The sequence below is a fragment of the Andrographis paniculata genome, unplaced genomic scaffold, assembly GCF_009805555.1.
Source record: "Andrographis paniculata isolate CXL003 unplaced genomic scaffold, ASM980555v1 Contig86END, whole genome shotgun sequence".
Classification (NCBI taxonomy): Eukaryota; Viridiplantae; Streptophyta; class Magnoliopsida; order Lamiales; family Acanthaceae; genus Andrographis; species Andrographis paniculata.
Genome location: NW_026137624.1, coordinates 4,109,394 through 4,125,203, shown reverse-complemented (window position 1 = coordinate 4,125,203; position 15,810 = coordinate 4,109,394). Strand labels below are relative to the sequence as shown.

The window sequence follows — 15,810 nt, the reverse complement described above, 5'->3', positions numbered from 1 at the left end:
AAAATTAACCAATAAATCATTTGTTAAAATATAACAACAGCACATTTAAAATGGTAATAATTTTATAGGTAAACTTGCTTATAATAATATATCTGTGATTTTAAAAGTTTTTATTATTCACTTTATAAATTAAAATAGTGTACAAAATCTCCAAAAATTTTAGAATAACGAAGAATAATGTATATGATGTTGCGAAAATCAAAAATTAAAAAACAATTAGGAAAGCACATCAAAATATAAAGATTTTTTTGACTCAATTTGATTAAGATGATCTATGTCTATGTCTGAGCATTCATTCCAAATATTTTTTCTTTTAAATACAAAGAAAATAAACAAAGTATATATAAAAATATAAGTCAAAACTCTAATAAACGATCGTTGCCCCTTGTGACCCTAACAAAGTCATATTTTAGTTCAATCGCTATTTTTCTGACTTCAATTTTAACTTCTAAATACATTATAGGATGTATCATTTTATTTACTCCGTCCTATAACAAAGTATTTATTTTTTTATTTTAGTCCGTCCCATAACAAAGTATCCATTTCTTTTTTTAGTAAATGTACTATCTACCTAACATTACAAATACCCTTACAACTTACAATATATTACACAAATGTCATTACCTTTATATCACATATATTAACAAAGTTATTTTAGTCATTTATACTTTATTCCTACTATATCCTAATATAATACTAATATTTCTAAAACTATGTGCAAAAAACAAATGGATACTTCTTTTTGGGACGGAGGAAGTGTTATATTTTTTCAAATTTTCATTATTTATTAATTTTTTTTAAAAAAAAATATTAAATTAAATATTTATATTTTATTTTTATATTATATTAAAAATTAATTATATATTAAAAAAAATTACTTATTTATATCAGATAACACTATTATTCAAATTCAAAATTTTTAACATTTAAATCTCATATCAAAATCGAAATCCCTAATCAAACACACCCAACATAACTTTCAAAATCACGGTAGTTTAATTACGAGCAATTATGCCTTATTATATATTTATATATATATACATGCATACCCTACCCTACCCCACACCCACCCACCCACCCAGCAAAATGAAATTGATAAATTGTCTCCCACCACGCACATAACCAAACCCTTTTCATTCTCACACAATTAATCACTCCGATCCATCAATCAAAATTCCCTCCGATCGATCGATCTTGAATCAACAGTCATAGATGGGATTTGACGACGACGATTTCTGCCACACAGGTCTCGCCTTAGGATTAGGGCTTTCATCGCCGCCGCCGCCGCCGTCCCTCCTCGGACACAAATCACCCAAACAGCACCACCAGTCCTCCGACGTCGGCAAGCCATCCCAGCCGTCCCTTACCCTCGCCCTCTCCGCCGAATCCTTCGATCTGAGCCGTCCATTCAAAAAGGCTCATCAGATCATCGCCGGCGCCCAATCCGACCAACTGTACGGCGCCGGACAAGACCACAGCGCCGCCTCCTCGTTCTCCAACAACGTTAGCGTCAAGAGAGAGAGAGAGATAGAGAGAGAGAGAGACACCGGCAGCGACGAAGACGACGACGGATCCAACGCTCGCAAAAAGCTTCGACTCACAAAGGCTCAGTCTGCTCTCCTCGAGGATTGCTTCAAAAACCACAGCACTCTCAATCCTGTAATTAATCAATTAATTAAATCAAAAAAACTTTTCTTACATCTATTGATTCGTATCGATTCATTACTGATTATATTGTTTTTGTTATTTTTTAATCAGAAACAAAAGCAGGACTTGGCAAGAGAGCTGAAGCTCAGGCCACGTCAGGTTGAAGTGTGGTTTCAGAACAGAAGAGCCAGGTGAATAATATGCAATTTATATATATATATATATATATATAAAAGAATATTCCGAAATTAATTCTTTTTCGAGATTCTGGGTTCGCATTATCTTATCCAAAATGGATTCATTTCTATTTTTTTTATATATTAAAATCAAATTCAATCGTTGCGAACACGTTTCCACCTACAGATTTATTTATTTAAAAAAATTTTACAGTGGGAATTAGTTGAACAGTCAGTTTTCTTGATATTGTTATACATCTAAAGTATTGACAGTTGGTATTATTGGTGGACAGGACTAAACTGAAACAAACGGAGTTAGACTGCGAGTACTTAAAAAAATGCTGCGAGACTCTAACGGACGAGAACCGCCGTTTGCAGAGAGAGCTGCAGGAGCTGAGGGCGCTGAAGTTAGCCAAGCCGCTCTACATGCAGCTCCCGGCGCCGACTCTCTCCATGTGCCCGTCGTGCGAACGGCTCGGCGCCGCCAACGACGGCGCGGCTAAGAGCTCAGCTTTTACGATGGCTCCCAAGCCGCACTTCTACAATCCCTTCGCCAAGCCGTCGGCGGCGTGTTAATTAATTTAGGAAAAAAAATATATATATATTTATTTAAAATATAAACACACATAATAGATATAAAAAATATATGTGAATTATTACAGTGTCTATTATGAGCTGTCGCGGGCCCCACAACCGTGTTTTTATTCGGTTAAGGGGGAAACGTATATGAGTGCAAGAAATTGATTAACTAGGGGAGATTTTATTTAATTAGGTTATTACTAATTAATTATGTGTTCTTTTTTATTTTATTTTATTTTTTTGAGGGGTTTTGATGAGATGGGTGTAAATTGTTACTTGTGGATTATATATAGTGAAGAAAGTATTGTTTATTTGTTTTTATGTACACGTACGTACTTGTATTTTAGCAATTTCAATACATATATATATTTTTATTTTGTTTGTCGGTATTTGTAATTATGAAAGCGTGTTTTCCAAATGGTACAGTTAGTGAGAGTAGCGATTTATTCGTGAAATCCATTATAATTTGGAAGAATCGTGTTGATTAAGGAAGGAATTGGAGAAATTTCGTAGGGTTTCAACCGTAGAAAGTATGAGGACAAAAGGGATGGGATGGAATGGGAGGGAGTAAAGGGACGTGCGAGATTGGCCTTACTTTTTGGGGACCAGTGGATCACGCCCCCACGTGACGTCCGCGTGTCTCCCTTCTTACAACCTTAGATTGTACTCACGTCGTCCCATGTAACATAGGCTCATAGAATTAAGGTAAAATATAATTATTAATTAATTAAAAATATATTAGTAAAAAATAATTATTGTATAGTAAAAATAATTATAAATTAGGATTTAGATAATTAAATATTACGTTCGTCTCATATAATTTGTTTTTATTTTTTATTTTTGTCTATTCCACATAATGTTTTATTTTTTTTAAAAAAAAATTGATTATACACTATTACACTTTAATTATATTTTAAAATTAATTTAATTTTTTTTTAATTTTAATTAAACAATTTAATTATTTTAAATTTAATTTATAATTATTTTTACTATATAATACTCCCTCCGTCCCAGATATCATGTCCACGTTGCCGTTTCTGTTCATTTTTCTTTTTTGGAAAATGATTACACACTTTAATCTCATTTTAAATTTTTAAATTTTATTTTTTTAATTTTAATTAAGCTAATTATTTATCTTAATCTTAATTTATAATTATTTATATTATATGATAATTATTTTCACTAATACATTCTTAATTATCTACTAATTACACCCCTCCTAAAATACCGTATTTACAGTGTAGCAGACACGATATCTGGGACGGAGGGAGTAATTATTTTTACTAATACATTTCTTAATTATTTACTAATTATAATTTAGATAAATTCTCGTATTTACGGTAATAGGCTCATATTATCTATGATTGAGAGAGTAGTTTAATTAAAATTAAAAAAATTATAAAATTTAAAATTTTAAAATATAATTAAAATATATAATTATATTTTTAAAAAAAATTACAAATTATGCCGAAATGGCCAAAAATAAAAAATAATTAATAATTATGTGAGACAAATAGTGTATAATTACGTTAGATCCCATCTATCTTATCTATCTATCTATCTTATCCACCAAACCAATTATACATCAACATGATTTTAAACAGGTTGAGGACACAGGAGGAAGGTTGGGTCCCACACATATTATTACATCAATCATATCTACGCAATTACTACCTTACATTGTAGTTTTCGAATATTCTTTTATACTCCCTTCGACATTGAAGGGTGGATTTCTTTTCTGTAATTTCAAAGTTAAATTTAAATTATTTATTTTATTTTATAAAATATTAAATTAAAATAATATTTTAAAAAAATTAAATCCAATATTTTATTTAAAAATATTACTCTCTCTGTTCCATATACGGTGTCTGTTACACTGTAGACATGGTATTTTAGTAGAGGTATAATTAGTAGATAATTAAAAATGTATTAGTAAAAATAATTATCCTATAATATAAATAATTATAAATTAAGATTAAGATAACTAATTAGTCTAATTAAAATTTTAAAAAAAATAAATTAAAAAGTTTAAAAAAATGAGATTAAAGTGTGTAATCATTTTTCAAAAAAATGAAAATGACATGGAATGCGGGACAGACAGAAACGGCAACGTGGACATGGTATCTGGGACGGAGAGAGTATTATTAATAAAAAAAATTAAATATGTATACTCATATAATGTACTCGTATATAATATATATTGTATTAGCTTATAAATAATTATTTTTTATATTACCATTTTTTTATACCTAATATAAAAATATATTAAATTAGAAATACTAAATAAATACAAATTTATATTCGTTTTTCTTTTTTTTTTCTATCATAAAAAATATTTTTATATATATATTTTTAAATTTTAATTTTGATTGTTTTAAATAATAGTTGAATATATAAACTCGATAAAATCGCATAGTAAATTAATTGAATAAAAGAAACTGAAAAAATTAATTATCTTTGTTGGTAGTATATAATGTAACTAGCATTACAAAGTGTTACTCCATCCGTTCTATTTAATTTGGACATATTACTTTACACTAAGAAATATATTAATAAAAATAATTATAAATTAAAATTAAAAAAATATAAAATATAACTTTTCAAACGTAATTAAAGTGTATAAATTATGTGAGACAGACAAAAATAAAAAATAGAAATAAATTATATGAGACGAATGTAGTAATACATAATATAAATATAGTAATAAATAAATTAACAATATATTACAATAATTTATATAATACAAAATACAATTAATTTCATTATACAAGATATCTGAAATTTGTCTGTCATTTAAATTTATTTTTACTTTTTTTTTTTTATGTCATCTAAGTTTATTCTTTTTTTTTTCAGTAAAAAAAATATAAGTTTTTCTAGTTTCTTTTTACTCTAAAAAAGAAAAAGATTATATTATTATCTATTTTTTTTAAAATATTTTTATAAATACTTATTGTGATCTAACGTTATACGTGCCGTATTTTTTAAACTTAATAAGACTATTGCATTAGTTACAACAATATTAATTGTTTTTTTAGTCCTATAACTGGATCTCATTATCATTTTAGTCCTGTAAGTGGAGTCTGTCGCAAACTAGTCCCATAAGTAAAAAAATTTCGCTATTTTAGTCCTTCGACGCCGGAGACGCCCGCGTGGCTCGCCGGACGTGACGTGTCCGCCAGGTCAACGACACCTGGCGGACACGTGGATTTATTATTTTTTCTTTTATTTTTTAATTTTTCTAATTTTTTTAATTAGACCAAATAAAAAAATAAAAAAAATACAAATAAAATTAAAAATAAATTAAAAATAAGTTTTAAAAAAAATTAAAAAAAAATAAAAAATAAAAAAATCCACGTGTCCGCCACGTCATCGACACCTGGAGGACATGTCACCTTCGGCGAGCCACGCGGGCATCTCCGGCACTGGAGGACTAAAACAACGAAAATTTTTCACTTATGGGACTAGTTTGCGACAGATTCCACTTACGAGACTAAAATGATAAGAGGGTCCAATTACGGAACTAAAAAAACAGTTTACCCTATTTTTTTTATTCCTTTTGAAAATTTTAAAACTTAAAATATCTCAAAATATTTTTGTCCAAACAAACTGTAATCTTATGTGTTCGTAAATAGAGTGCACATTTTTGCTATGTTATATATATATATATATATATATTTATTTTATCTTAATGTATTTATTTTTTTATCATTTTGGTTTGCTATATTCAAAGGTATTTATTTTTCATTATAATAACTACTCCATTCGTCCTATGTACCTTGTCTGCTACACTTTGTCTGCTACACTATAAATACGGTATTTTAGAAGGAGTGTAACTAGTAGATAATTAAGAATGTATTAGTGAAAATAATTATCCAATAATATAAATAATTATAAATTAAGATTAATACTAATTAGTTTAATTAAAATTTTAAAAAAATAAAATTAAAAAGTTTAAAATAAGATTAAAGTGTGTGATCATTTTTCAAAAAAGGAAAGTGACATGGTATGTGGGACGGACAGAAACGGTAACATGGACATGGTATATGGGACGCAGGGAGTATAATATATATTAAAATATTTTGGTTGTATTTTTTTTTGTGGATTTTACCATAAATTTTTACTATTTAAATTCTTTTTTCTCTTAAAAAATATTACATCAAACAATTTTTTTTTATATTATACTATAAATTTATTTTATATTCAAAACATCACATCAATTTTTATTTATATCACATTAAACAACTATTCAAATTCAACTTTTTACTATAAAAAAAAAAATCAAAACTCAAAAATTAAAACCCACAAACAAACATGCCCTTATATTTTTATAAAGATATTTATTTTTTGCACTTGCGAAAATAAAAATATTAAATGAGATGTGACGGATGTTTTTTTATAATTCAAATCTCAAATTTTTAATATTTGAATTCTATGTTTTTTCGAAAAGAATTACTCTCTCCGTCTAATTGAAAGGTTATCATTTTTCATTTTCATCCGTCCTAAAATAAAGGTTACCATTTTCTTAATTTAGTAATTGTACTACCTACTTAACATAATAAATACTATTTCAACTGACAATATATTACACAAATGTCATTACTTTTATATTACACCATACTGATAGGAGTATTTTTGTCATTTTTACTACAATCCAATATAATATTAATATTCAAAAATCTACGTGCAAAAAGCAAACGCCACCTTTCCAACTAAACAAAATGAGTATAATTTTTTTCTCTAATAAAACGTGTCATGATACATAATTTTAATTGGGGTAAACTGTTTTTTTAGTCCTGTAACTGGACCTCTTTATCATTTTAGTCCTGTAAGTGGAGCCTGTCGCAAACTAGTCCCATAAGTGAAAAATTTTTGCTGTTTTAGTCCTCCGGCGCCGGAGACGCTCGCGTGGTTCGCCGGAGGTGACGTGTCCGCCAGGTGTCCCGCCAGGTCAGCGACACCTGGCGGACACGTGGATTTATTTTATTTTTTCATTTTTTTTAAATTTTTTTTTATTTTTTTATAATTGTAACAAATAAAAAAATAAAAAATTACAAATAAAATTTAAAATAAATTAAAAATAAGTTTTAAAAAAAATTAAAATAATAAAAAAATAAAAAAAAATCCACGTGTCCGCCAGGTCAGCGACACCTGGCCGACATGTCACCTCCGGCGAGCCATGCGGACATCTCCGGCGCTAGAGGACTAAAACAACGAAATTTTTTTACTTATGGAACAAATTTGCGACATGCTCCACTTACGGGACTAAAATGATAAGGAGGTCCACTTACGGGACAAAAAAAATAGTTTACCTTTTTAATTTAATATCAAATCCAAACAAAAAATTTCCAAATCAAATTAAAAAAAAAAAAAAAAAAAAAACACATCTACATGGGAAGGGGCTGACGCACTCTATTGAATTATTCCATTTATTTATTTGTTTTTTGAAGCATACAAGTCAAATGATGTGTATCTTTAGGCTCCTATTATGAACGATTAATGGTCAATATATAAATTCCCAATATATATTATTTTTATTAGGATGCATATCTTAACTTTTGACTGCCCTGAGGAGCCAAGAATTGACCATCCCAAATTATATGTTGTATAATCTTTCATGGTTTAGTTTGTACTCGGTCTATCACTTAATAATTTATTCATTTTTTTTATTTTGGTTCATCTCATAACAAAGTATTTAAATTTTTTTTTTTTTTAGTAATTGTACCATCTACCTAACATTACAAATACCCTTCTAATTTACAATATATGACACAAATGTCATTATCTTCGTATCATACAATACTAATAGGGTTAATTTAGTCTTTTTATTTTTATTTCTACTTTATTCCAATATAATACTAATATTTCTAAAATTTCCTATAAAAAATAAATGGATATATAGATATGGAACGAATGAAGTATAATTTTATTATTTAATATATTATTATTTTGAAAAAAAATATTACTCCCTCCGTTCCAAAAGATTTGTCTTGTTTTTCCATTTTCGTCCGTCTCAAACAATTGTCTTGTTTCCTTATTTAGTAGCCGTAGTCCCCACTTTATAACAAAATTATTCATACTTTTTCATACTATCCCTAATTATTATTCTAAAAATCCTTAAAAAAGTAAGGGCATTTTAGTCATTTACATTCTACTTTATACTCACTTTCAATTAAATACTATTATTCCTTAATTCTCGTGCCAACTCTCAATAAGATACTTCTCTTGAGGAGGAGAGTACTTTTTTTTTTTTTTTTTTAATACAAAGTATTGTAGACAATAATTATTCACCTTAAAAAAATCATAGTAATGTGTTTATTAATATTGAAGAGCATTTCAATTAATTATTTTAGAATAAAAAACAAATTTCTATTTATTGTGTTAATGATCGTTTTGTATTTATAAGTTTAGATGTTTTTAGTGGAAAGTAAGATGGAATTGTAAAATTATTATAGAGAATAATATTTTATACATTTTATTATTTTTTTTTGGGTGTATTTTGTTGATTTTTTATAATTATATACTCCATTATTTATATTTTATATTGTATATTATATTTTATAAGTTTTTAAAAATTATATAATATTTTATCTTTAGAAAATTATAAAATGAAAAATTAACAAATTATTTAATTCTTTATTTTATTAAAAAAAGACTATTTAATGCACTTATAACTTTAATTTATATAATTTTGTATAATTAAATTCATATTTACACAAAAATATTAGTTTTAAATAAAAATAATATATTGTAATATACTACTTCGTTCCATATTTATATATTTATTTGCTTTTTGCACAGAGTTTTAAAAATATTAGTATTATATTGGGATAAAGTATAAATAAAGATAAAAGACTAAATTAACCCTGTTAATATTGTATAATATAAATGTAATGACATTTTTGTAATATATTGTAAATTAGAAGGGTATTTATAATGTCAGGTAGATAGTACAATTACTAAAAAAAATAAATAAATATTTTGTTATGAGACGGATTAAAATAAAAAAATAAATAAATTGTTAAGGGACAAATGAAGTACTTTAATTAACATGAGAAATTTGACTCAATAAATAAAATACAAAATATTTTATATATTTATATTAAAAAAAAGTTATATAATTTTAATCATAAATATAATTAACAACTTCGTAAGAAATTCAAAATAAACCTAAAAAAACCCATTATTCATTCTAAATTAACAAAAGGGGGAGTTCGGCATCATAGCTTGGATCAACGGTCCAGATTTGTGGGCAGGAAAAGTACAATCTTGGTGGACACGTTATCATAATTGGTCATAGCAAAAGTCCAACATTGGATCATTTGTGGGACCCTTCAACGTCTGTTTGGCTGAAGTTTTAGTTTTAGGTTTTGATTTTAAATTGTAAAATTTTGAATTGAAATAGTTGTTTGATGTGATATAAATATATGTTGATGTGATGTTTTGAATGTAAAATTAGATTTTAATGTAATAAAATAAATAAAAATTGAGTGTTTGATTTGATATTTTTGGAGAAAAAAAAAATTAGAATAGTAAAATCAGGTGTAAAACTTGACAAGTAAACACACAACATGTGTCTTCAGAAATTTGGATTTGAATTTGATTTTTAATTGAATTTTGAGTTGATTTTGAATTTTGATATATTTTTTTTTGTATTTAGATTTGGTTTGAGTTTGATGTGTATTGATTTGATTGTTATGAATATTTAATATTAATTTGTATAATTTAATTATAAATTTATATTATATCTATATATATGTGTTTCTAAATTTTTATTTATCTGTATTATAAAAAAATTTATTATCTACAAAATAACATACTATATATTATATATATTTTATTAAATTATACATATTATAAAATTTTTAATTTATATTTATAATTTAAATAAAAAAAAAAAAAAAAACATGTCAGCCGTTGCCCCATCAAACCGAACCAGCCGAGTTCACTGTGCAGACACTCTCGGCTGGAGAGACAGATCCAAAGTTCTTGCACTCAAAAAAATGTTCATGTAAATAAAATATAAATTCAAACAAATTTTCACACACTTACATGAGACAATTTTGAAACCACACCAAATAAGTTACAATAGGAATATTTATATAGTTTCAACATATGACTATAATCAGCAGTCAATTATTGTAAAAATTAAAGCACATCAATCAAATATCACATAATCAAATTTATAATCTGCAGTCAATAGTAACTAAATCACATTTGGTTAAAAAAAACTCATGTAAAGACACGTATATTACGTGAAGACAAGAAATTAAGTCTTTTACAAGTAGTTCGATTTTGTGGTTAATCTTTCTTAAAACCACACATGCTAGTTCAAACAGTTGAAAGATATAAATTCATTTCTAAAAATCTTCGATTTTGAATAAAAAATTTTAAAGTTAACGAGAAACTTTTGTTTCTAAAAAAAAAAAACACATTGTTCTTTACAATTTTTAAAATATTAACATTTTTAATTAATCTTTTCAAAAAAATTTAAAAACAAGAAAAAAAAGGAGAAAATTCCAGAATCCAAAAAAACAGAAGAAAAACAACGGAACATATTTAAAGAAATTTGTTCACAATATATATTTTTTTGCAAAAAGAGAACTATATAAAAGAAATCAAAACAATTAATCTTCCTTCAAACTGGAATTTTACTTGAAGAAAATTTCAATCCGAATGGAATCTTACAAGAAACATATACATAAAAGAAATGTTGGCTAATCGAACCATTCTTGTCCAAAAAATTTAAGAACAAAATATAATTTGTATAAAACTAGCTGAAGAACACATAAAAAACTTTCACATTTTCGATTTAATTTTAATGCTCTTATACACCTTTAAGAAACTTCGAAGGTCAGCCATTATTAATGAAGAAGAGATCGAAATAATAACGAACAACTCTGGCGCCGGCCAATGAATACTCCGGTGACCCTAACTTCTACTCAAAGAGACGAGCCTAGACGCACGAAAAATGAACAACACAGTTTGTAAGAATTGAATGGTAAAAACTTTACCAAACACTCACCAATGTTCCACATAACAACATTTTAACACAATCACGGTGAAAAATCTCCAAAAACACTCGACATAAATATACAAAAAATTGGAGAGGAAAGACACGAGTGAGAGATTTCTTGAGAGAGAAAGAATGATGCAACATACATGTCAAAAATGAAGGGCATCCATATATATATGTACACAAACGGACGGTTGAGATTATTGTAGGAATTCTTGTTTTGAAAATTCAAAAAATAAAATGATGATTAAATGTTAAACCTATTTTCAAAATCTAATTATGGTGAGTGAAAAATAAATGAGATAATATAATTAAGTATGTCACATAATCATGTACCGAACTGAGTTATGAATTTGAATTGGGCGACAGACCAAGTCGGTGAGCTCACGGGTCGGATAGAGAAATCCAAAAAAGCTCTATCCATATCAAATCAAAAATTCGTATCTTAAAATTGATTTTCATATCAAAATTTAAAATCATATCATATGATATTCGACTACTGATTCCATATATGAGTGATACACCATATCTAAAGATAATGCCCCAAAAGTTTGTTATGTGTAGAGCTTATAAAACAGGCATAACCATAACCCTAAGGTCAATACACACATAAGCCTAAACACTCTGATCCCGAGATTCTCTCATCTCATTCCTCTACTGATTATCTTATTCTTTCCCTGTTCGTTAGGCCTCTTGCTTGTGGTGCTGCTTTGAGAGAATATAAGTTATTTTACATTTGAGAGTGATATGGGTATATCGGAGCACAACCGGCCGTATTTTACTTTACGTGAAGAGGTCTTCCTCGACACAACGTCCTTCTTGCTTCCTTATTATTGCCTTATATTTTCCAACATTAGCAAAGTGAATAAATGTGATAATGAACCATATTTATTTATGAATAGCCTCTTTGCTACTGAGACCTCCAAAGCCGTCGCTGCTGCCATCGCCGAAGATGTCTCCATCACTGCCGCCAGCGCCGGAGCCGCCGCAACACCAGCTTCTCCTCTAACGGAAGACCAAAAAAAAAAAAAGAGAATTTTTGTCAAAGTCTGCAGAGCCTCAGAAAAACAATGATTTCTGCTTCATTATCTGTCAAACATAAAGTTTAAAGAGTGTTAAAGACTCATATTTTTTTCAATCTAATGGTGGGATTTTTGATCAGACGTCCCTACCTCTACCCAAAAATTACAGAACTCAGTTGTGGGTTCCTGTGCATTGTCATCGGCATACTTGGTTTGATGATTGGATGAATGACCAAATTTTTCTCTATCGATTAAAAACAAACATGAACAAGAAAGTTTTCTTGTGCCTTAATTTCTATTAAGATTGCTTGTATATTTTCTTAATTTTAATATTTAGACTTTAGATAATATATTTCACTTTTGATTCGATATCAATAATTTGAGTTTTTCTGTTTTCACTCACTAACTCGTATAAACTTTGTATTTACAAGGTATTGTTTGAAAAACCAGATCCTGGAATGGAAACACAACAATGATTTCATAGCATGAGAGGTTAATCGATTGCGAAATTGAAATAAATTTTATTGTTCAAGTTTAATAAGATTCTATCTATGGGTAAAATGCTAAACTCTTATCTCTTAAATTTCTTAGTATATATTCCTTGTGAAATTGTTGATAACATGTTAAAAGTCTGAGTCGATTGGCTATATATCTTTTTTTGATAATTACATAAAGTGTTTGCAATTGATTGTGATTTTCTTGAATTTTCTTATTTAATTTCTTGAAAATATTTGTTGGTTCCTTGATTTTTTTTTTTTTTTGATATGTCTTTTAGGTTATTTTGTTAGCATTATGAAATTTTGGTAGCTATAGTTAATTGTTAGGTGCATAATGACCAATTGAAGTTGTCTGTTGTTGCTTTCGATTTGTGAATTTTTGGAGAGATGCATAAGAGTGGTTCTCTGGAGAAGTCACTATCATTTTAAGAAAATGTCATTCTTTCTAGAGAAGCTGAATACGATCGATGGAGACAATAAAATTTATTTTTGTATTTATTTTATTTTGAATGGTCTCTATTATTCATTGTACTCTGTATATCGATATGTAAAGAATACCAATGAAAGAAAAAATAAAATTGAGAATGCAAGTACCAAGAGATATGCCGTATCAAGAAACCTATTGTACCATATGGTGGACAAACACTCGGTCGTAGAAAAAGGACAAGAGTTTTAACTCTTGGTACATGATGTACAAACCGAGAGGACGTTGTTTCTGATGCCTTTAATTTGACAGTAGTTATTGAAAAAGTTGCTTCAATCATGGAGAACCTTAAGAACTACCTCAAAACTCAAGTGAAAGAATATGTTATTTAAGGGTCTGGTTGTCAAACTCCGGATTGAAGATGACAATCAAGAGGAGAGTTCAAAATCGAAGGTCGTTAACTCTAGGCCAACTTAGCGGAGTAAGACAACTCCTCAAAGAAGAGGAGAGCCTGACTAAGGCTGATGAGGGCAAAAAAAAAGAGCCCAAAGGTTGTCAGAACAAACAACCTAGTTCCCAAACTTATGAGTGAAAAAGACTTAACGTTGAAAAACATAATAAATGTCTTACTGATAAGTTTTGAATTATCTAAGAACATGTGAGGGAAAGCCTATTGACGCCAAGTAATTCCTATAAACATAAGGATATGATTCCTTAATTGTTGTTGAAAATTCTTAAGCCTTCTATCAATTGCTTAGGTCATGTGGGGGGAAGACGAATTGATGAGAAAATTATAATTTCCCTCAAAAATAAGAATATCGTTCCTTACAAGTGCATTATGGCACGCGAGGGGGAGCCGTATCGACAACAAGTTAAATTGTTAATTAAATTTCCCTAAAAGGTAAGGATGTAAATCCTTTTTATTTATATAAAGACTATGAGATTTCTAAGAAATACCCCAAAGTGTGGGGAATGTCTGGCTAGGGTAGAAATACCTCTGCCAAGGAAAGATACCATCGGTCTAAAGATGGTTAACTGTGTACTCATAGACTATTATTTTTACAGGAAGCACGAACTATTTTTTTGTTCACAAGTAAAAGTCTCTGACATAAGTGAACGTACGGTGATGAAATCAAGAAATGAGACTTTATTTGAAGATGTACTCCCTTATAAAAATAAGGACGGCATTTCTGAATGTTCTCGGTAGAGAACACAAGAGATTACTATATTTGATTTCTCGAAGAAGAACCGAGATGTAGTTAGAGGATGAAAATATCCAAGAACTTTGGTCCGGATTACATAATTTATATGTTGGATGATGAGCCAGGGATAATGAAAGAAGCATTGTCAGGGCCAGATGCTGAATTCTGACAGAAACAATAAACGACGAAATTGATTCGATCATATGAAATCGCACTTGGGCTTGACCATTTCTCCTAAAGAGCAACAAGTCCCTAGGATGCAAGTGGATCTGAAAAAGAAAAGACAAAACCGATGACTCGGTCGAGAAGTTTAAAGCGTGATTAGTTGTTAAGAGCTTTAGTCAAAATGCGGGAGGTAACTTCTTTGACAGATATTCTCCCATGTCTAGGATCATCTCAATCAGGGTGTTTTTCGAGATTGTTGCCCTGCACAATGTAGAGATTCATCAGATGGATGTTATGAAAACATTCTTGAATGATGACCTAGAGGAAGATATCTATATGAAATAACCCAAAGGATTTGTAGTACCTGACCAAGAGGGTAAGGTATGCAAATTCGTAAAGTCTCTATATGGACTTAAGCAAACGCCGAATATTATTAAATTGAGTGTGATAAATGTGTTTATTACAAAAGAGATTCCATCAGCTTTGCGTTGGTCTGCCTCTATGTAGACGATATGCTGATTAGGAGATATGATCAAAGATTTATTGTTTGGACGAAAAAAATGTTGAAAAGAAATTTCGACATGAAAGATCTTGAGTTGGCCGATGTGATCATCGGGATCAAGATAATCAGATGCCCAAAATCATCCTGACAAAATCCTATTATGTGTAAAAAATATTGACTAAGTTTGGCGCCAATGATGGACTAACAACGAAAATCCCGCTTGACCTAATCGAGAAGTTTAGCAAAAATCAAGTTGATCCTATAACTCAAAACGAATACACAAGGATAATTAGGGGTATTATGTTCCTAACGAACTGTACTCACCTTGATCTTGCGTACCCAATAAGCAAACTGAGTAGATACACTAGTGATCCAAGTAAGGATCATAGACAGCTATTGTAAAAGTTTGATGTATCTAAAATATACTAAAAAATATGGGCTATGTTCTTCGAAATATCCTTCAATGCTTGAAGGATACTATAATGACAATTGAATATCGGATCGAAGTGACTCATTTTCCACGAGTGGATATGTGTTCACAATCGGAGGAGTTGTTGTGTCGTAGAAATCAACTAAGCAGACA

The 15,810-nt window shown here is 28.8% G+C and overlaps 1 protein-coding gene across 1 annotated transcript; it reads left to right on the top strand.

The window, feature by feature from the left end:
• The first annotated feature begins 1,120 nt into the window (after positions 1-1,120).
• LOC127241942 (homeobox-leucine zipper protein HAT22-like) lies at positions 1,121-2,727 on the top strand. Its single transcript, XM_051261238.1, has 3 exons — positions 1,121-1,659; positions 1,759-1,838; positions 2,117-2,727. Exons 1-3 carry the CDS (start codon positions 1,213-1,215, stop codon positions 2,397-2,399), a joined length of 810 nt encoding a protein of 269 aa, XP_051117195.1. The 5' UTR covers positions 1,121-1,212; the 3' UTR covers positions 2,400-2,727.
• The last annotated feature ends 13,083 nt before the right edge of the window (positions 2,728-15,810 follow it).

Coding starts and splice junctions, on each gene's coding strand:
- LOC127241942 (XM_051261238.1), top strand. CDS start 1,213: ATGGGATTTGACGACGACGATTTCTGCCACACAGGTCTCGCCTTAGGA. Junction 1,660..1,758: donor ACCACAGCACTCTCAATCCT/GTAATTAATCAA, acceptor TTTTTTAATCAG/AAACAAAAGCAGGACTTGGC. Junction 1,839..2,116: donor TTTCAGAACAGAAGAGCCAG/GTGAATAATATG, acceptor ATTGGTGGACAG/GACTAAACTGAAACAAACGG.